We start from the raw sequence: 22,873 nt of genomic DNA on the forward strand, positions 1-22,873 counted from the left end.
CTGCCCAAGGTAAACTCTCCGTACCACCGGGCCCAGGAACTGATTCTGCCTGACTTTTATCCGGATTCTAGCCATCATCTCGAAGAACAATGGCATACCTTGGACGTTAGGAGGGCCCTACGTTGGTATATTAAGAGGACATCGTCCTTCCGTAGGTCTGAAGCCTTATTTCTGTCCTTCAATCCATCTATGTTGGGCAAGAAGGACTCATCGTCCATGATTGGTTGTTGGATTAAAGCCTGCATTGCGACGGCGTATCGCACCCAGAAGAAACCTCTGCCGGGTAGAATCTTTCCACATTCCACCCGAAGTGCAGCCACTTCAGCTGCTTGGGCTTCCCAGGCATCCATCTTAGACATCTGTAGGGGCTGCAACGTGGACTTCTTTGACACTTTTTGTTAGACACTACAAAATGGACTCCTTTGCCTCGGCTGAGGCATCCTTTGGTTGGCATGTGCTGCAGTCTGTTCTGGCTTTCCCCTCCCGGGATAACGCAGCCGCTCTCCCATCATCTGACTAGCTTGGGTATATCCCAACATTTGGATTCTCCAAGCAGCACGCTAGAGAACGGACGTTGTCTTACCTGAACGTCCCTTCTTGGCGCGCTGCTGGAGAATCCAACCCACCCCTTCGGCTGCGTTCTGTGGTTCCGGATGGTGTGTTTCTCTTATTGTTTGTTTTGGCAGCACTGTCTTCTGTTTGTCTTCGTGAATAAACTGGAGCTCAGCCAAGCGAAGGAGGAGTGGCCAAGGAAGTTTCTTAAAGAAACATTCACCCAGTCTGGCAATCAAGCTGAGGAACAACCCAACATTTGGATTCTCCAGCAGCGCGCCGAGAAGGGACGTTCAGGTAAGACAACGTCCGATTTTTAAAAACTCTTTTCAGTGCTCCCTCCCAGCACCACAGTTGCTTTGTTTTTTTGGGGAGTTGTGCTGAACAGACAGATACAGACTGAAAGAATCCCAAGCCTTTCTACATAAATTCTTTCCAAATTTCTGTTGGATTGGGAAGAATAATATGAGTTAGATTTCTGTATTGATTGTATATGTTCATAATGCTAAGTTTAATATTAACTATGTAGTGATTGATGGCCACATCCCTTTGACTTTTTATGATTAACATCCATGGTAACATCATCCAAGTTGGTTGTTTGCGTTTCATATTGGAGCATCAATTTACCATGCAGTGTACTCTGCTAAAATATGGATGGTTATTGTGTTATATGGGACAGTTTATGTAGATTATTTATCTTGTACTATACAAGATGAGAAGGGCTGAACTCAGAAGCATTTGCTTTTCAATCGGGGCAGCTCTGCTATAGAGCAGACTCCACTTTAAAACAGATTGGCCGCCATATTATTTGCTTTCTGTAAATTAAAAAATGTTTTAAAGAACTGAAAGATGAAATGTCACTGTTAATTTATTATTATTGTTGTTGCTGGTACTATTATTGTTTTTATTGTTGCTGCTACTATTATTATTGTTTTTATTGTTATTGATTTAATCTTCAATTTGATTTACAGTCTGGGACTGGTAAAAAATTAACAGTTCAAGTTCTAACCAAGGACCTAAAAGCTATTAACGTCTGAGCATATAGGCAGTTCTAAGTAAGGTGATTTTTTGCAAAGTCAGAATATTCAGGTTTAATAAGTTCAAAATTTCAATGTACTTAGGCAACTTTTTGGGTATTGCTTCAAAGGCTCCGATTACTATTGGTAGAACCATTGATTTTTATTATACTTTTTATTCATTAAACATGAAACTCAGTCAACTGAACATTTAAAAATGTAGCACAAATATTATTGACTGGCACCGAAATGTACGATGTTCCAAGTAGTGCAGTTTTTTGCAGTTCCGCTGGTGTTATTGGAAGCTATAATTTCTTGAAGTATTTTGTAAAATTCTTGGACATGGTGCCAAGTGCCCCGATGACAATAGGTATCACTGTCACATGTTTTATCCATAATCGTATAGTTTCAATGGCCAGGAAGGAAGGGAGGAAGAAAGGACAGACGGAAGGAAGGAATCAAGAAAATTAAAAAGAAAATAGTCCAGTGCAAAAAGTATTGGCAGTGGTACAAAAAGAATAGAGGCAACTAATAATGAACATATACATTCAGAAAGAAATAGGCCAAATTATGTGGCCCTTGAGTTCCAGTATCTCTGTACAAATGTGAAGAATATAGACAACAAACAAAAAGAACTAGAAGTCATAATGCAGGAAAGTGAATATGATTTTGTAGACATTAGTGAAATATGATGACTTTCTTGCTTTAATCTTCTCCCCAAATAAGAACTGTTAAATGGATTTCATCAAAATGAGAATTAACACAAGGCAGGAGTGGCAACCAAAGATAAGGAAAGTAAAGATAAGGAAAGCAAAGGAAAGTAAAGATAAGGAAAACGAAGGAAAGTAAAGATAAGGAAAACGAAGGAAAGCTGAAATAAGATCATAAGCACAATTGTGGCTTTACTTAATAACTGAGTTGCTGGTCTCAACTGGCATTCTTAAACAAGGACTACTTGTAATAAGCTGTGACTAGATCAAAATAAATACGATCACAATTGAGCCAAAATTTTCTGTTGCTAAACAACAGAAGAACATTGCAGCGTTCTTCTCCCCCTGAAGACTCGCAAGGCAGAGCAGCAGCTTGTTTGCTGTACTTTGAAGTACAAAAACATCTGAAGTCATAATATAAATCAGTTGCCAAGCATCTGAATTTTGATCACATGACCTGGGGATGCTGCAACCGTTGTGTGAAAAACGGTCATAAATCACTTTTTTTCAGTGCCATTGTAACTTCAAATGGTTACTAAAATGAATGGTTGTAAATGGAGAATTACCTGTAATTGTTCAACCAATGTTCAGACTTCATGTAGAATATTGCATGTAATTCTGGACACTGCGTTTTAGAAAGAATGTATATATAAGCCAAATACCACTCACTCATCACAAAATCTCCAGAACTGTAAAGCCTATAAACTTGAAATTTGGCACGTATGTTGCTCTTGGCTTCTAGGTGCTCGCTAAAAAAGGATTTTTTGAAATGACCATCAGATCATTAGTATTTCATATACAGTATTATATTCACATGCTCTAATGCTAAGGAGTTAGATGTTCCACTCCCCCTCCCCACCTGAAAGGAACTCGGTTCCAACTGCCAGTTGCCTCACATTCCGTTACCTCAGTTCAAACTGGCAGACGTTCCACTCCTTCGCTCAGGAGTGGTCTGGGGTGCTTTACAGTACTAAATATCATTACCTCACCAAAATGTCTACGCCTTCCATCTATGGAACTGCTTCTGAACTCAAGGTGGCGGGAGAGATATTCTCTTATGAGTTTCAATCACCGACCACCACTGAGCCAACAGATTGTGAATCGAATTTCTCCTGCATAGTGTCCCAGCCCCAACTCACTTTTTACACTGACCTCCTCAGTTCAGATGAATCTGTTCCTTCTACTGTAACACCAGTTAAAGGGAAAAGAGGGAAAAAACACAGGAAAAGATTTACAGATGTGATTAGGAAAACACAAGTAAGGGAAGCTGCAAAAAAGTATTGTCAAAGTCATCCCGAAGTCAATAGAGAGGCTGTTAAAAAGTATGCATCTAATAACCCCTACATTAATCAGGCAGCTACAGCTAAATACAATGAAAAGATATCACAAATCAGATCAATGTCTTGGACTAATAAGTATTTGTCTGGTTTTAAATATGAACCTCAGATTTTGTTAGAGACGGTAAACTAAGTTTCTGTTACACATTAAGACATTATTGTAAGTCTAACAACAATAAAATAGATGGGCTTAAAACCTTTAATCCCACCAAGCTTTAAGTGTCAATTGATCAAGCCCAATCACATAGTTTCGTAGCGAAGCACGGGTATCCAGCTAGTACATGATAAAGTTAGTGGTCCATTGGAGTATTGCTACATATGGGGAATATTCTATGCATTTTTTCTCTCTCTGGTTTTTGTGCAGTTTAGTTGCCAGGTGCTTACATTCAGAGACAGAACTAGAAACTACTTGTTTATTATATTCCAGAAAATGGTAATGAAAGAAAATAGTTGACAGTTTTTGAGCAAGTAGGTGTTATATGAGTATGAAGAATGCACAATATACCAAGTCTGATCTGATGACGTTTCATATTCTTTTGCGTCCCAAAACAGGAGACTTGCAACTCCTTTTATCTCTAGTATTCATAATATCTGTGTTCTCTTTATTCTTCTTCTCCTATTCAAATAAGTCTGTCAAGTTAGGCTAGAATCTTCTAGCCACTATGGCCTGACAGGAATGTTTTATGGACATTGAATAATAATCCTGTTGGTTTCTACTAGATGTGTATGCTGGTGTCAGAGCTGCATTCAGATTATTGTAGTTCAGGGGCGTCACACCAGGTTTAGTGAAGGGGGAAAAAGTCGCGATATGTCACATGATGCCGCCATGATGGTGCGACTTTGACACCCCTGTTGTAGTTAATCTCTTGTCAACTCCAATGATCAGTCAAGAATTTTCACGGAGAAATGATCACAAATCTACTTTTTATCATTATGGAAGCAAGCCAAAAATCTTTGGAATAGTATTAGGTGGAACTCAAGAGTGAGCACACTATAAAACAAGGGATGCCAGTGATGAGGAAGAACTCTCAGTAATACATTACACATTGGAATTTAGCTCCTTTTAAGTGAGGCTGCAGATTATCTGATATATGGATTGTGGTAGGACTGAGAAGAGATGAGAAATCTGTTTCTGTTTCATTTCTTTGGAAAATGCTGCTTGAATAGGGACTCCTCCTTCGGCCTAGGTTTTCCCAAGCTGTCAACTTGAATCCATAAAGATTTAAAATAAAATGCTAGGCAAGCTGACTTGACCATTGTGTGCTTAGGAGCAACAATATGCTTGAATCCTCCTGGAATGGCGAACAGTGTGATAAATAGATTCTGACAGTTTATTCAGAGTGCAGCTTTCTCCTTTTAATGAACAATATGATTGTTCGTTTGCATTGTATTGCATCTTTCTGTTACAATTGTTACACATATTCCTTATAATTAATATATTGAGACATTTAAGCTTTCATTAAAGATCTGCCTCACTCTTATCTTTAAATTGAGGCCTCTTTTAGTTTGGTGGCCTCTTTCCTCGGGTCTTAATAGATAGGCAATCACATGCATAGACTTGAGATAAGGAATAAGTTCCTAGGATGGCATCTTCCAAGAAAGAAGTCAGGAACCCTAGCAAGAAAAAGGAAGATTCCAAAAAAAGTCATGTTAAATGTCAGATGTGGTGGGAGCTAGAGATAACCAAGGCCTAGAATCAACAAGGTGGTGGTGTTATGGTAAATCTGCAATTGTGAACAGTTTGAATAAGCTGCCCAATATCAGGAACACCATGGAGGAGAAATGGAAAAGGTAGCAGATATGGTTATAGGTTGGATCTGAACTTGTGTGGTATAGCCAGATCAAGACTTCAGGGAACAGCACAGAAAAGGGCTGTGTTTGGTGAAAACACTTAATCAGTTTGTTGGTCTGCATACAATTGCAGCTTCCAGACTCACCTTGGGATGCTCTGATGAATGCTATGTAGTATATTCTGCCAGAAGGGTCACCCCCACCCACAACAAAGGGGTATCCACAGAAGAAAAATAATTCCTCCTCCCCCTCCTCCTCCTCCTCCTCCTCCTCCTCCTTCTTGCTGCTGCTCCTCTTCTTCCTCCTTCCTCCTCCTCTATAATTTGCATATCTGTAAATGTTTATTGTAAGTTCTCCTTCAATGCCATTATTATGACCCTTCCATTTCCTTATCTTTTTAGGGCCTTCTCAATGGTTTTTCCATCCCAGCAGAAAGCATGACAGACGGCTGGGTGGATTGTCCCTCCTTGGGCCCTGGCTGGAAGCGTCGTGAAGTCTTGCGTAAAAGTGGAACAAGGAGTGGCCATTCAGACACTTATTATATAAGGTAATTCTGTTTGGGATCAAATTGGGAAAAGGATGCTGGTATCAATTTCTTATCCCTAGGCAAAAGCGTTCAATCGTTTCCAAAACATTTATTTGGAAACCTTTGAGGGTAAGAAGCATTCCGGAGTTTCATGGTTGCTCAATGTATTCAGGGCAACAATTGTCATCTGGTCTGTTTCCAAACATTTGTTTACTCCATTCAATGAAATACCGTTGTCAGTTATTGTGAATTATTGTTCTTGCTTGTTCTTTTCTACTTCATCTAAGGTTGTCATATATGTGAGATTTCCAGAAATTCTACAAGAAGTTAATTGGAATGAATAGTATTGCGTCCTCTACCTTTTTGACTTAGAATTTTATTAAAGGATATAATTGCAATAGTAAAGGTTAATGCAAACTAAAAGAAGGGTAGAAAAAAGTGTAAAAAGTACAAAGAAAAAGAAAAAAGTAAAGAATAGAAAGAAAAAAGAAAGAAAAGTAAGAATATAGTGAAGAAGAAAATAACTGTATACATAAATCACTTCCAACTCCTCCTCCTCCTCCCCCTCCTCTTCCTCCTCCTCCTCCTCCTCCTCCTCTATTTGCGTAGAGCATGGGTGTCAAACTCATCGTGTCACGTTGTCATCATGTGACATCTCAGAATGTTTTTTTCCATTAGTGGAGTTGGGGTGGGCATTGCCTGTGCATGACGTATCCAGCCCGCAGGCTGCCAGTTTGACAGTCCTGGCCTAGACAGTTTCAAAGACCTGGTCTACTCATCAGCTTTTTGTAGCTCACCACCATCCATTTTTTATGGAGCCATCTTAAGCCTGCCATTTCTTCCTCTGGAAGTTCACATAGAACATAATTAAGAATATGTTAATTTGCCTAATGATTAATTTATCCTGGTTCTTGGCATTCAGTGATACGGCCTAGGTACCAGCTTCTCCTACTAGAGAGTCAAAATGTTTGTTAAAAAAAAATACCAACTTGGAAATCAACTCTCTTCTAGTTTTATGTCCATCATCACTACTGAGAAAAATATATAAAGATAGATCCAAGGGGGAAATATTTACCCATTACGTTAAAGCTATATATTCCTTTAAGTTTATTTTGACTCCTGAACACTTTATGAACATGTCAAGCTCTCTAGAAACAGTATGGGGATACCTTCTAACCTCCCAGTCTAATGTTCATCCATTGTATCGTGTTTCCCTGAAAATAAGACCCTGTCTTATATTTTTTTGAACCCGGAAATAAGCGCTTGGCCTTATTGCCCTGCGCTCAAAAGCCCAATTGGGCTTATTATCAGGGGATGTCCCATCCATGTACCAATCAACCAACCCAACTCAGCTTCTGAGCCCAAATGAGGTCAGCTAGATATAATTGGGTACAAAGACCAAATAAGAGATTTCCAGCCAGGGATGGGCGGGGAGCAGAAGAGGTGGGCATAGAGAAAGAGTCTATAATTTGGGGTGGAGGGTTCCCCACTATATCTCCTGTGCTCTTAAGTAATTAAAGATTCTTAAAGGCTGTGAGGATAGGAGAAGTTTTTTGAATATCAAATGAATTTTGAAAATAGGTTAAGTTAGCAGATGGTTCCTAGTATTATTTCTCTGGGAACAATAAGACAGAACTCTTGGTTACTGTTGCTAATATATTATGTGACCCACTCCCCATGCAGCCTGAAATTACACATACTAACTAAGAACTTGGTTCATTTTTAGCCTCCACGCTGGCCTTGTAGTAGAATAAGGAGGCAACAGCAGAAAATGGAAATTTGATATAAGGTGGTGCTCTTATTTTCATTGAATTTTTTTCCCCCTGAAAGTTTCTAATAATAGCTTCACTTTCTCTCACAGCCCCAGAGGAGAGAAGATCCGCAGCAGAGTGGAGCTGTTGAGATTGCTGGGATGCTCACGGGATCTGACTGATTTTGATTACAGGAGAGGAATTTTTGTTGAGCCAAACACAGAGGTATTATTATAGGTAACACTGGCTGTGATAGCCTAATTGGTCGCTGTAAATTTTGTTCCGAGTCATATTGTAAAGGTTTTGTCTTACTGCTACCTTCCAATTAATCCCAGGCTTTTCAGTATTTTTTTGTTGTTCATTTTTCCAAAGTAGATTTCTTTATTTATGTTTATTTTGTTGATTCCTGGCCCTTCCTTTATTTAATCCTCATAATTACCGTATTTTTTTGAAGTATAAGACGCACCGGAGTATAAGACGCACCTACCTTTTTTGGTGAGGAAAAGAAGAAAAAGAAATCTCCCTCTACCTCTGCCTCTGAGCAATTTTGCCTTGTTGCGGCAAACAGTCTGCTTTAACTTTCATTTTCGTTTTCAGCATAGCTTGATTAGCACAAGGAAAAAAAAAATATTGCTCCAGCAATTTATCTCTTTGCAGCAAACAGCAGAGCCCTGTGCAAAACAGCTGAGAGCAAATTAGCTGAGAGTCGGGAGGCCGATCCAATCAACTTGTGCTAATTAGGCTGTGCTGAAGCTGAAAGGAGCTTTTTTTCTTTGCTGTTTGCTTGCAAGGAGGTAACTGCTGCAAGGGAGAGGCCAAAGGGTGGGGGCCAGTGGGTGGGCAGAGCTACATTCGGTGTATAAGACGCACCTAAATTTTAGGGGGGGAAAAGATTTGTCTTATACTCCGAAAATTATGGTATTTTGTGAGATAATTTAGATATGCAGATAATCCTCGATTTATGATTACATTTGGACCAGAATTTCCATTGTAAGTAGTTTGTAAATGAATGGTTGTAAGTTGAGGACTATCTGTAGTAGTTGATTTGTGATTACTGGGGAGCTTTCTCCACTTGTACAAGATGCTCCTTTTCTGTGAACATCTGTTATCCTTGTCTTCTGATGGGTGAAGCTGAGCCCAGATTGTGCTTAATTAGTTTTGTTAGAAAGTCTATAGTCGAGGTGATCCGTTGGCTGAACGATGCACAAATTTCTATTTTATCTACTAGTTAACTTCCTAAACTAAGAATAAATGAATAGATTATAATGCCTAGTAGCAATACTAGTAGTATATTAACTGTCTCCTCTGCCTCTTATCTCCTCTTGCAGCCTCTGCCCTCAGCACTCCTGTCACCTACTGAAGGAAGTCCGCAGAGGGTGAGTGTATGCAATCTTCACAAGCCAGAACATTGTGATATTTTAGCTTGGTTGCCAACTGGCAAAATATGATAAGGCAGAAGAGATGGAAAGTCATCAGCATCATTGGTTTACTTGTTTGGCTGAATAGAAATTAACTAGTGAACAATTTCGAAAGCTATTTGATAAAGCCCCAAAAAGTACATTCCAAACATGTCCTGTTTAAGTGGTAAATTAGTTGTGTTCTCTGGATCATTAACAATTTTAGTAGCCTCCAATTCTCCGTGGAGATTAGCCTTGTGATACAGGTAGTCCTCGGCTTACGACAGTTCACTTAGTGACCGTTCAAAGTTACAACGGCACTGAAAAAAAGGGACTTATGACCATTTTTCACACTTAACAACTGTTGCAGCATCCCCATGGTCATGTGATTTATATTCGGATGCTTGGCAACTGACTCACATTTATGATGGATGCAGTGTCCCAGGGTCACATGATTCCCTTTGCGACCTTCTGACAAGCAAAGTCAATGGGAAAACCAGATTCACTTAGCAACCGTGTTGCTAATTTAACAGCTGCAGTGATTCGCTTAAGAAATACTGCAAGAAAGGTCGTAAAATGGGGCAAAACTTGCTTTTAACAAATTTCTCACTTAGCAACATAAATTTTGGGCTCATTTGCGGTTGTACTTTGAGGACTACCTATATTATCCAGATAAGAACCATAACCAGGAGTATTAGCTGTATATAGCAGGCTTACATTCTTGCAAATCTGAAAGTACTCCTCCCATCCCTCACTTTTACTCTCCCAAAAAACTAGGGAAAATCCTTTCTGAAATGCTTTCACCACTCTTCCTCCTTCCAACTCAAATTTCGGTTTATCAGGCCATTGTCCAGGCCATGGGTATCAAACTTGCAGTGTCACTTTGCTGTCATGTGATGTATTGCAATGTTTTTCTCCCTTCCCGGAGCTAGGGTGGGCTGGCCTGTACGTGACTCATCCGGCCTGCGGGCAGCCAGTTTGACCCCCCCCAGGTCTAGGCTGTGGCTCTTTCTCCTATCTCCCAAGGTCATTCCCACATACTGTTACAAATGGAAATCCACATGATTAAAACTACCATAAGGATAATTGTTTTCCACTCTTTGCATGCAAAGGGAAGATTCTAATCCATGGTTTTTCAAGTTGTATCCTACAATATTTTGTTCTAGTGTTTGAATGAGAAAGTACTTAATCGGTACCCTTTGCCTGGGTGAAGCAATGTAAAAGCAAATGGACTGTAGAAATCATGGATTGGCTTGTACAGTTGATTAATTTCCCTGGTTTTTGGTCCTTGGTAAAATATTTTCATGGATGGAAGAGTTTCGTTATTAATTGATATATATAGGAATCCTATCTGTTTTGGTTCAGAAATGGCACTTGGTGAACGTGAAGTATGGATTTTATATAGCCATTAACCTTGAAGTAAGCTTTTACTTGCAGACAAGAGTCTATCTGTCATAGGGCTGAGACCACATTCTGTTTCTTCCTCCAACAGGTCAAAAAGAGTAGTAAAAAGCACCTACTGCATCTGACAGAAACCACCTTACCATCCAAGAAACCACCTTATTTGCAGGTGTTTCTAGAGCCTCAGCCTTCTCCAGGACAGGGACTTTTGGACCAGAAACGTTCAGAGCCAGAATTAGGGTTTCTGGGAGAGAACCAAGCCAATATGCAGAGTCAACAGTCAGAACTTCCTGTTACTCTGGATCAACAGGCAGCAAAGCCGCGCAAACGTTATCGGCAGCCTCTTCCAGCCATTCCTTCTCCAGGAAAAATAGAAGATGTGACATTGCAGGAGAGCAATCCAAAAGAAGCTATGGCGTGAGCAGTTCCCTTGTCCCATTACAAGCAGATCTTTGCCGGTTGATTGTATTTTTTTTCTTAAATTTACACATACAAAAATCATAAATTCAGATACAAATTTTGATAGAGTGAGCTGTTGCTCTCTTCCAAAATCTGATAATGTGACTCCATTCTAGCTAAGACATTTACTAGCCAAATGCGAAACTCAAGTTTCTGAAATGCATTATCAAACTTCCCTGGAATAAGTATCTCTTGGGTTTTAAATGTACGGTATTTTTAAATTATATTCTAAGGCAAAGAGGTCTCCTTCTCTCTTTTACCAAAAGAGAACTCTGTTGCAGGTTAAAACTGACTAAAATTGAATTTAAACGCTTACAAAATCATATTAAGAAAGCCAATTATTTGATCAGAACTGACATTTCTACATCAGAGCATAAAATAATAATTCTTACCAGGTTTATATGAAGTAAAGGTAACGTTTGGGTTACCACAGTTAGGATAGGAATTTCCATTGTTGAGCAATGAAGTCATAAAGCACAGTGTCACATGACTACATCACTTGGTAACAGCAGTCCTGAAGTCTCAGTTGTCATTGTGGCCTCGGGACCATGCAGTTCAGGAAGATACCCTCCATCCTAAGCTAAGCCATGTTCCCCTGACCTGGAGATCTTCAGTGAATTGTGTTGTTTAGCCAGTAATAGCCAGAGAATTATGACAAAGCAAATCAAATATTGGATAAAAATGTTGCCAAGTTAATCATTGGCACTATATGATCGCCCTGTTATTACTGTTCCTGATAATACAGCCGAATATGGTTATGCAGTGGAAATCTTTGGAGAGCAGTTTTGAAAATTTCTTGGAATGATAAAGCATGTTGCAATAAGCAACCAAGTAAGAAAGAATTACGATGTGGGTGAAAAGGAATGATCCTGTCCATCTCTTCTTCCAGGTGCTGTGCCAGCTGTAGGGGAGAGTTCCCAGAAGTAATGCTACCATCTCAGAGACGTTGTCGGTGGCTCTGCCCAGACTGCAGAGGTTGGTATTTCAAGTGATGAGATACAAGGGCTTGTTTTATTGTAGCTGTGCTGGAATGGTAGATTGATTACTTACTTAGGTTCCACTAAAGCAATTAAAGGATGAACTGGCCATTCCCTCAGTAGGAAGTGTGGAGGGGGAAAAAGCTAGAAGAAGTTGGAGAGTTGAGAAGGTGGGTAGGAACATCACAATGATAACAGGCAGAGGAAGATATGGTGGGAATCTGGAGGTGGCCCATACCTGGGGATACCAGATCCAATATTTGAAAGTGTACTCACTGTCTGGCCTTTGGCTTCTACTCTTGGTGCCTGGTCATTGGTTCCTCAATAGCTCTCTGCTCTGGCTACTGCTGTTGAACCCTCTGATCAGTATGTGAAAAGGCTGCCCTCGTTCATGATCTTACCAAGGGTAAGAGTATCAACCTGGAAGGCCTGAGATGTGCAGGTGGGCTCAGAGGGATAAGTTCCCCTCTTGAAATTATGCTCACCTGGATTTTGGGCTGTGCATTAACCAAGACCCAGGAAAGGATAGATACAGGGGCTGTTGTCTGAGTTTTGAAAGCTCTCAGAGGCTGTTCTCTGCAGATAATTGAATATAAGGTGCTCTGGTTGATGTTGGACTCTAGGGAATAACTGTTGTACTCCCTCTCTGCTGCTGAGCTGCTTCCATTTTGGAGCAATGGGATTTTATCACTGAGCTGTGGTTACTATGTTGAAGCCCCTGTGGTTCCTGGTTCTTGGGGATTTCAATTTGCCATCTGGTAATGTTGTGTCCAGAGCATTTTAGGAGTTGATGGCCTCCATAAACATGTCCCAAGTATCCACTGATCTGACACATACTGGTGACTAAATCAAATAAAACATAAAACAAACATAAATGATCTGTGGCAATTGCCTCAGGGCAATTGTGACATGATCTGGTACAGAAGGATTTTGACATCAATCTATTGTCATGGAGAACTTACTCTGATTGCTTTCAGGCTTGCTTTTGTCACCCTTCCTGGCAAGGGGACAGGAACTACTTGATCAGCCTGCTCCAGGTGACTGATGGACCCTATTGATTTCCAGAAAGGCATTTTCTATGAGGATCTGATGGGTGGTTGATCAAAGCCCTAGTCACTGCTTGGAGAAGGCAGGTGGCTGAATGTTTGGATTTCATTATGTCTCCCTGTGCCTCTCTTGCTTTGCAAGCACCTCTTTTTTTCTCATGTGACTGAATGCATGTTGGACTGCTCATTAATATCTAAAAGGAAAGGGCTGATACAGATAGTTCTCAACAGCCACAATTGGGATTGGAATTTCTGTTGTAAATTGGTGCGGTTGTAAGCCAAGTCAGACCCAATTTTATGACAATTTTTGATGGCAGTTGTTAAGCGAGTCACACGGTTGTTAAGCTTCTCAAAGAGCATTTTTGCTGTGTTCGTGTTTGCTGAACACGGGCATAAGAGATTGCAAATCATGATCATGTGATGCTGCAAATGGTCATAATTGTGAGCCAGTGGCAAGCACCCAAACTGCAATCATTTGAACATGGGGGAGGTGTGACAGTTGTAAGTGCAAGTTACAGATCGTAGGTCACTTTTTCCAAGGCTGTTGTAACTTTCAGCCACTGTTAAACAAAGGGTTGTAAGTCAAGGGCTACCTGTACTGCTGTGACAAAGGTGAAAATGCTACTCTTGACAATGAATGATGTAAATCTTTGTAGACAAAGTTTGCAAAGCCATATCTTGAAAGCTTTTGTAAGGATGGATGCTTTGCTTTTATATTATCAACAATGATGTGGTTTCAGGTGCACTGTGCCACAGATTACTGGATATGAGATCCAGTTTCTAAATTTGGGCACCAGGGATCAGTTGGGGTTGCTATTACTAAATTAGCTTTCCTGCTGAATAGGAACTCTGCTGCTCCTATTCAGAGTTATTCAGCTCTGAGTTAGTGGTGGAATTTCCTTCAACCTGTTTTTTTTCTTTCCTGGAAGTGGAAATGGAGATGGCTCACAGGCACTATGACCTTACTCAAATCATTGATGGCCTGATGCACAGAGGAGGTTATGTCAGATCTGGTTTTTGTCTCAGAATAGTGACAAGAATAGTGACAAGATTTGGATATGAGAATAATTGACATCAGTCTTTTGTCATTATCAGTTGACCCCTTGATTGCTTTAGAGTTTAGAGATTCTGTTAGGTTCCAGAGGGAACTTGGGGTTGTCTCAGAGGCTCAGGGATATTGTTCACCTTAGGCTTTAGTCATTATTTGGAATGAGTGATTATGACCTTAGACCTGATTGTGACTTAGGGGTCTCTCTCAACTTGTGGTACCTGGAGAGTCCCTTGCTTTACTCTCTCTCTTTTGCTAGAGGAAAAAGAGAGTGATCTAACCAAAGATGCTCTGAGTTGGACTTCGAGTATGCAAGTCCAATGGAATTTCTCCCGAGGGGTTTGAGTCTCTTGGTTTTAAGGAAGAGAACAGGATTTTCAAGACTATCAATTTGGCCCTCTTGTCAAGCTATCGAAATACAGTAATTAAATGTCGGTAGGAACGATAAATTCTCTTTCTTTCTTTCTTCAATAAAATATTGCTAGCTTTACATTTGAAGGCAAGGTATGAATCTGCAAGGCCTTTTTTTGACCAGAAGGTTCTAATGCATAAGTGTGCCAGAGTATCCATCTCCCTTGCTTTCTCTATTTGAACTTTCTCTAAGTCTGTTTCAGAGATGACAATTCTGTCAATCAGAAAGACTGCTGGAAACCTTCCTTTGTTTTCTTCTAATCCAAATATTTATTCATCTTCTATTCTGCCTGAGAAGCAGGGCAATCTGTCAGATGTTTGATTCACTTATTATTGTGCCTAGTAACCTTTTGATTGATTGACTTCTTTTCTACGCTGCTGAATTTGTTAGTAGACACTAAGACAATGTTTTTGTGTGCCAGCTTTACTTACTTACTTATTTTGCCTCTTTCAGCTCAGAGAAGAGCTTTTAACAGGGAGCAAAGATATTTCAAGGTAAGATCTAAAACAGGGGCCTCGAGCCCTTTGGAACTGGGCCACAGAAGTGGTGGGTGAATGTATGTGCACGCATTCCCATTTGCAAAAGCAGTGCACAAGCACGGGCAAGTGTGCTCCATTTGTGCGAGCAGCATGCATGTGTGCTTGTCACTTGCGCAAATGGAGCTGCGCACGTGCACATGCCCACCACTCACGTGGAACCATCTCCCCCCCCTCCCCCTCCGCCAGCTAGTCCGCAAAGCTGGAAAGGTTGGGGAACTCTGATCTAAGGCACAGTCACACTTTCTGTTTTATTTAGAAAGTGCACTGAAGTATGTGAGTATAAAAGGTACTGTGCTTAGTTATAAGTGTGCCCCATATAAAAATGCTACTGCGACATTGTAAGATACAAGTATGCATGTTATTATTAGTCTGAATTTTTATGATTGCACCTCTGTGTTTGCTATCCGCTTTGCAACTGATGAAAGAACGGTTTTACCGCAGATAGAGAGAAGGACAGAGCTGGAAAATGGAAGAGCTGAAAAGCTACGATTCCATTTCAAATTTGAAAATTGTTTATTTGTAGTTGAAACACAACTTGGCTGTATACTGGAATATATTAGAAGAGGCTTTCCCAATGAGAGACTCTTAGATGCTTTTGCTCTTCATTTCTTATAATCTGTAGCCAGCATGTTGAGCTCAACTAGAAGGTGCTCTGTTTTGGATTTAGAATACAGGTAGTCCTTGACTTACGACCACAATTAACCCCAAAATTTATGTTGCTAAGTGAGACATTTATTAAGTGAGTTTTGCCCCATTTTACAACCTTTCTTGCCACAATTGTTAAGTGAATCATTGCAGTTGTTCAGTTAGTAACCCGGGTTTTTAAGTGAATCTGGCTTCCCGGTTGGCTTTGCTTGTCAAAAGGTCACGAAAGGTGATCACATGACCCTGGAACACTGCTAACGTCATAAATATGAACCAGTTGTCAAGGACCCGAATTTTGGTCATATGACCAATTGAAGGCTTCAATGGTTGTAAGTGTGAAAAGCAATCACAACTCACTTTTTTCAGTGCCATTGTAACTTTGAACAGTCACTAAATGAACTGTTGTAAGTCAAGGATTGCCTGTATTAGAGTATTGCAGAGGTACAGAAACATGTACTTTATCGATAGCAGCAGGGCTGAAGATTGAATTTTAAGTTGAAAAGATTAAGGTTTTGTTTGCCTCTTGGAGGAAGAAAGCTCCTAGGACCATGACAGAATATAAAATAGAGCTATAAAACAAAATAGTCTATCTGGCAGGTTGTGCATTACGGTTGATCCTATCTCCAGCCAAAAATGTCCTATGTTGTGTGTTTTGCAGAGAATCTTGGCCCAAGATGGTAATGGACCATGGGTTAATAACAACTGTGGTTGAAAAGAAGAAAGTGTGGATACTTGATGTGGCAATAGTAGTACAATAGGAGACCAAAAATTGGAGAAGATCACAAAGTATCAAGATCTGAAAATCAAAATTGAAAGATCAGTTGTGGTGGTCCCAGTGGTTATCATCATACTGGGTGCCATACCAAAAAACTTTGGCCAGCACTTAGAAAATCTCATGTATTGACAAAATTTCCATCTGTCAGTTATAAAAGGCTATACAGCTTGGATCCGCGCATAGATTACGCTGATACATTACAACATCCTAGGTTCTTGGGGATAACTTGATGCCGATAAAGGCCAATATCAGTTGAGGAACTGACAACTATGCCTTAACAGTTTTGTGTATATAGTAATACTTTATTAAATGTACATGCCACCTGTCTCGTAGTGACACTGAATAGTTCACAATAGTTAAAAACTCCTGGTGTCTTTAGTTTAGAGAGGTGGTAGGCCTCTTTTGTTTGGCAGCTTGACAAATTGCTGTTAAAGGCTTGATGTAAACATCCAGTGTGATGCATTTGATGTGGTCAGCCAGATAGGTGAAGTGTGGTGCTTTTGAGATGAAAGGGCCACTGAGGTGATTGCTTTCCCTAGAACCTTGTTTATCCCTACCCCTCTGCCCTTGCAGCAAATTGGCTGTGGTGTGTGCCAGGCCTGCCAGATGTCTCAGGACTGCGGCATCTGCAGTGTATGTGTTCTGCGAGCCCAAAACCCCAAGTTCCACATTGACATCAAATGCTTGCTGCGCCGATGCTTGAAGATTGTCAAAAAGGTACCATAGGCTGCTTCCTGCTTTTCCTTCCCTTCCCTTCCTTTTTCCATGGTTTGTGCTTTTCCTTGTTTTCTGCTGATTCTTTCCAGCTTCACATAGGCTTACACACGGTCTTAAGCTTTAACAGTTACCTCTCATCCACTCTCATTCTGGTTTGCAGGGCCTTGATTGTGGCATTTGTCAGGCCTGCAAGATAACTGAGGACTGTGGGACCTGTGCAATCTGTTTGCGGAGGCAAAGACCTGGCATGAAACGTCAATGGAAATGTCTCAAGCGCCGTTGTCTCAAACGCAAGGTGTGTGCTTGATCTAACTAGTTTTGAACTTCTTTGAAGGGAGTGGTTGACATAGCAATAGTGTTTAGACTTCTATACTGCTTCATAGTGCTTTACCGCCCTCTCTAAGCAGTTTACAGAGTCAACATATTGCCCCCAACAATCTGGCTCCTCATTTTATCGACCTCGGAAGGATGGAAGGCTGAATCAACCTTGAGCCGGTCAGGATCGAACTCCTGGCAGTGAGCTGAATTAGCCTGCAATACTGCATTTTAACCACTGTGCCACCACGGCTTCTAGAACAGGGTTCACCAACCTTTCAAACCTCAGGGACCACTAAATTCATAATTTTAAATCCCACGGACCACTAATATGATCTGCCTAGATCACATGATTATTCAGATCCCCAAATGATTTATTTGGCATGCCTTTATCATTTACTTGAGTACACAAGGAAGAAATACAGTCGTTTGCATGAAAGTAGATAAAAGTAGATAAAAAAAAGTTGCTACAATGTCATTGCTCACCAAGTACATTTAGAAAGAAGCGTACTTAGCAAATCCATTGTGCCCTATCTGGTTTCCTGTCATGCCTCCCTGAGCTATGGAGAAGTAGATGTTATTACTGCTCATTTATTCTCTTTAATTCAGCCATTTCAATGGAAGAATCTTGATCATCATAATCCCCCCTTTGATACTTCGAGCAATGCGGAGAAGTATCACTCGGAAAATTGTTCAGTCGCCCTGTAAAATTTCTTAGGACAAGCCTGCATGTATACTGGTTTAAGATGTATACAACAACTACAACAACAAAAAGAATCCAGAAGACTATGAAGAGTAAAGCTCAGGGTCAGAGAATCTTGAATATCCTTAATCACCTCTATGTCTACATCCCAATCATTTTCAGTCCCAGTCCCATAGCACTAATAATCCCCCCCCCCCCCCCCCCCCCCGGTAGAGAAAGACAGACAGAGACAAAGGGGAAATAATAGGAGAGGCCATGGAGCACAAATAAAAAGAGGCAGTCAATGGCAGTAAAGAGCAAACAATTCTGTAGCAAGAGAAGAAAGAAGGACCAAAAGCACAAAAGTCCCTGGGTTGATAAGAAGCAATATAGAGCATTCAGCTCATATCATATAGCATCCTGAAATGAACCAACAACCATAGTGGTGTTTGACTTTAACAACCCAAAGTTCATCATCGGCATGGAGAGAAGACGCCTTCAGATAGGTGTGATGAATGCAGGTCTGGACTCCAATAACCAACCTATGGGTGGTGAGAAGAACAATACAAGGTCCCTTCTACTTTTCGGACAAAGGATCACCGGAATGCCAGGATTTGACAGGAACCTAATCTCAAGGGCAGAATGAGTGCACTAGGTGACTTAGACTGGGAGGACAAACAGTATTAAACAGTTTCAGAAATGGAAGAAACATTGTTAATCAGAAAGTGAACGTATTCTTGAAGGACATGGTCCCTGAAGGAGGGAAGAGAGGTAGATATAGAACTATGATAAGCATATGGTCTGCCATATATAACTTCAAGAGGGGACAGACCCAATGACTGTTTGGGCCTAGCTCTGCATCCACAAGAGAGGGAGCGAGAGAGCCTACACCCATCCAGAAAAGGCATCAACCAAAACCAGCAAATACCAGAAATCTTGTTTGTGGGGCAATTCGATAAAATCAATTTTTCAAAAACTGTCCAGAGCATAACCATACCTAAACTTACCCAACTGGCACTTCTGTGTTTTTCCTGGGTTCTTTTGACAAACAACGCATTGCCTGACCACTGAAAGAGCCTTATAAAAATCCCAGGGTAAATATAATCTTTTAACAAAAATTCAGCCACGGCCTTGGAACCCCCAATGTGTATTTGCATGTAATTCTCTTAAGAGGGCCATGAGCCAGGAGAAGTTTCTTACCATCCTTCTGTCACCAATTCCCCTGTAATGAGCTGTGTGCCTATCCTGAGTAGTACATGAAGGGCGCAGCATAGGTAATTAGGAAGGAATGAGTGCACATACCAAGGGGAAAAGACCTGAAGCAGCAGACTTTGCAGTGCTGTCAGCACAAGCATTACCGCTGCCATGTTTACTGTCATCCTTGCATGCAAGGAAGCAGGATGGCATCCAAAAGGTGTAGCATATTAGGATCATATTTAACTGGGCTCCCCTGTGCAATTAACAAACCACGCTCCTTCCATGAAGTACCGTGAGCAAGTTGGAGAAATTTCCTGACAGTTAGAAGCACAAACATCCTGACAGCGAAAACAGTCAGTGGAATGACTTGACTCCAGAAGTTGTAAATGTTCCAACACTGGAGGTTTTTAAGAAGCGTTTGGACAACCATTTGTCTGAAATGGTGTAGGGTCTCCGGCTTGAGCAGCGGGTTGGACTAGAAAATCTCTAAGGTCTGTTCCGTTATTTTGTTGTTCTGTTATCTTTTACACCATAAGCAAATTTGCTATTGGTATAAATATTGAAAACCACACTATTTGATAACTCCAAGGCTCTAGTCAAGGCAATAAATGCAGCCTTTTGAGCTGAAGTCCCAATAGGGAAAGTTGATTCTTCTACTAACTGGTCCATGGTGACCACTGGTTGCTCGGCTACATCTCCTGACAACCACAGTGTAGCCAGCCTGTTGTTCTCCGTGACATATGAAGTTCCTGACATCTGTATACAGGTTCCTATCAAAAAGGTGGTCTGCCAAATAAGTATCAAGTGAGATGCCCTGTTCCAGTGCGGAAAAGAAAGGTGGCTGGATTAAATTGTGTGCTCCTCTTTAATTGAACAGGAGGATTGTCGAGAAAAGCAGTTTGATATTTCACCAATCAACTTGCTGTTAGCCAATGACACCCCCCCCCCCTTTAATTCTAACAATTCCCTTATGGAATGAGGAGTTTCAACCTCTATGGGGGCTCCAAATGTCAGTTGTTCAGCTCCAGACAATGGACGCAGCTGCCCGGAGGCACCCTGGTCAGCCTTGACAAGAGAGTCCAAGTTGCTTGGAAGAATACACTACAGGGTGTTCCCAGCTACCAAAGGTCTGGGACAATAGCCCCACAGCCATTCCTTTGTTTTCAGACACATACAATGTAAACAGCTTAGTAACATCGGGAATGCCCGATGCACAAGGACTTCGTTGATGTTGTCAAAGGCAACCTGGCACTCCCGCATCAATTCAAAGGGTTCCTGATCAGAGCCTTTAGTAGCTTGCTTAGAGGAGCTTAGCCAAGAGGCGAAAATTGGGACTTCAGATATGACAGAATCCAGCCATGCCCCCAAATCTTTGTAGCTGGCGTTTTTGTGAATAGGGAGGACAGTTGCGAGAGGGCCAGGAGACATAAGGACATTTCTAAAAAAACCTTTTAGTTCATCTTTATTATGACATATATGATTCAGTGGTGGATTGCTCCCGATTCTGTCTGGTTCTTTGGAACCGGTAGTAAAAGTGGCGGGAGGCTCCGCCCACCCGCCCGGACGTCATAATTGACAATCTCTGCATGCACGCTCCCGTTGCGAACTGGTAGTAAAGGTAAGTAGAATCCAGAGTTGGTATGATTCTATGCTTTTTGCCTTTCAGAATTTCTGCTGTTCTTTCCAGACTATTTCTGGACTACTTAGGCACTGAGGCATTTTCTTTCAATATTGTTGTACATAGTGTTACTCCTAATTGTGACTTTTTGGTTAGTTTAGAATGAACCATGGTCCTCTGGTCTAAGAATACTTTTAGTATAAACCAGATGGGGAATGATGATGTATATTATATTGCAATTCTGAAGGGGAATAAAAGTATGTGGGGCTAAAATAGAGGTTAGCCTCCTGAAACTCTTTGCTTTTGTTTATAAAGTTAGGAGCTTCTAGTCTAACTTATATCGAAAAGCACGAAATCCGATAAGAAGTTAATTATTCATGAATATTTTCTAATACGAAGACTATTTGACTTAATAGAACTGATTTTCAAGTAAGGGGCAATATAACTGCAACCTCAGTTATGATGTCTACGGGCTGAGGATAAACTGTTGATGCCTGGTGTATCTTTTTTTTTTTTTTAGTAACCAGAACATTGTAAATAAGGTGGAGCTTAAGTGTTTATGCGCCCTTTTGAATTGACAATATTTCTGCATAAATATGACCTAAAATATGATCTGTTCTCCACATGTCTTAAAATTAAATAAAGAGAACTCAATTAAACAAATGAATAAAAACCAGTACACTTATCCATTTATGCCTTGCCTTGGTGGCGCAGCAGATTAAAGTGCTGTTAAGTAACACCAGCTTCCTGCAATTACTGCAAGTTTGAATCTCACCAGGCTCAAGGTTGACTCAGCCTTCCATCCTTTCGAGGTAGGTAAAATGAGGACCTAGATTGTGGGGGAAATAAACTGACTTTGTATAAAAAAGAACACCGCTTTGGGGGGGGGGGGCAAAAGTCCTACTAAGCAGGTATATACAAAAGTATGACGGCTATTGCTTAACGCATTGTAAGCCGCCCTGAGTCTTCGGAGAAGGGCGGCATATAAATTGAATGAATGAGTGAATGAATGAATGAATGAATGAATGAATGAATGAATGAATGAATAAGTAAATAAATAAATAAATAAATAAATAAATAAATAAATAAATAAATATTGAGCAAAATGACCGAAAGCTACATGTTCTCCTTTATGGACATCCAAGGGGAAACTAGAATTGCTTGTGAAGTATCCCAAGATGAAGTTAAAATTTCTGCATGATGACTGGCTCCCTTCTCTCTGAAACATGCAGGCATGAAAGGAATCTTGGGCTAGATAATCCTTAAGGAAGAGTTATATAAAGAACATTCCCTTAGGATTTATTATTATTATTATTATTATTATTATTATTATTATTATTATTATTATTATTATTATTTATTAGATTTGTATGCTGCCCTATTCCCGAAGGACTCAGGGCGGTGAACAGGCACAAAATAAAACACATAAATACAAAAGTTAAAAAACATAATTAAAACCAAATTAAATAATTTCCCGAGACAATTACAATTAAAGATCATTTTGAATTGTTGGTGCATTTGATATGAGTTTCAAAATCTGAGGGTACCCATGGATTCCAATCTAACATTTATTTTATGTGGTCTGATGTCTTTCTCCTGCGTCTGTAAAAATCTGTGCTCTGTATGGAAATGATCATGAACTATAAGAATTTTAATTTAAGAATACGTGGCTGCATTAACTGGAAATGCTCATCGCTAGCGAATGCATGATTTTATCCTGAACCTGAGATCCCTGGTCAAAGACCCCAATGAATACAGATTCCACACGAGTGATTCCTAAAAATTGAATGTATCTGAGATGTATGTTAACCCTGTCACTGTAGCACTAAACGGCTCTTGATCCTTCCAGAAAAAAGTCGCACCCAAGAAGGACAGCTGCAGCTCAAAGAAAGTTATAGCAGTAAGTACCTGCTGTGTGACCTTCCTGGGGCTTGGCATTTGCTCCCTTTCATTCCACTTCAT

At 40.5% G+C, this 22,873-nt stretch overlaps 1 protein-coding gene across 36 annotated transcripts in view; it reads left to right on the top strand.

Annotated features, from left to right (window-relative positions):
• Positions 1 to 22,873, top strand: part of LOC117675368 (methyl-CpG-binding domain protein 1) — a 74,401-nt gene that overhangs the window by 22,410 nt on the left and 29,118 nt on the right. For 16 of the 36 annotated variants that reach the window (XM_034433907.3, XM_034433906.3, XM_034433908.3 and 13 more), the window contains 9 exons: positions 5,808 to 5,953; positions 7,794 to 7,908; positions 9,012 to 9,059; positions 10,573 to 10,898; positions 11,830 to 11,915; positions 14,877 to 14,917; positions 16,956 to 17,099; positions 17,260 to 17,394; positions 22,761 to 22,811. In XM_034433907.3, coding sequence (XP_034289798.2) covers positions 5,844 to 5,953; positions 7,794 to 7,908; positions 9,012 to 9,059; positions 10,573 to 10,898; positions 11,830 to 11,915; positions 14,877 to 14,917; positions 16,956 to 17,099; positions 17,260 to 17,394; positions 22,761 to 22,811 — 1,056 coding nt within the window. In that variant the 5' untranslated portion in view covers positions 5,808 to 5,843. Of the gene's footprint in view, positions 1 to 5,807; positions 5,954 to 7,793; positions 7,909 to 9,011; positions 9,060 to 10,572; positions 10,899 to 11,829; positions 11,916 to 14,876; positions 14,918 to 16,955; positions 17,100 to 17,259; positions 17,395 to 22,760; positions 22,812 to 22,873 lie in introns of those variants that run through there. The other 20 variants (XM_034433910.3, XM_087888741.1, XM_087888751.1 and 17 more) reach the window with 3 other exon arrangements.

This window comes from Pantherophis guttatus, chromosome 2 (assembly GCF_059756535.1).
Source record: "Pantherophis guttatus breed Tessera chromosome 2, ASM5975653v1, whole genome shotgun sequence".
Classification (NCBI taxonomy): domain Eukaryota; kingdom Metazoa; phylum Chordata; class Lepidosauria; order Squamata; family Colubridae; genus Pantherophis; species Pantherophis guttatus.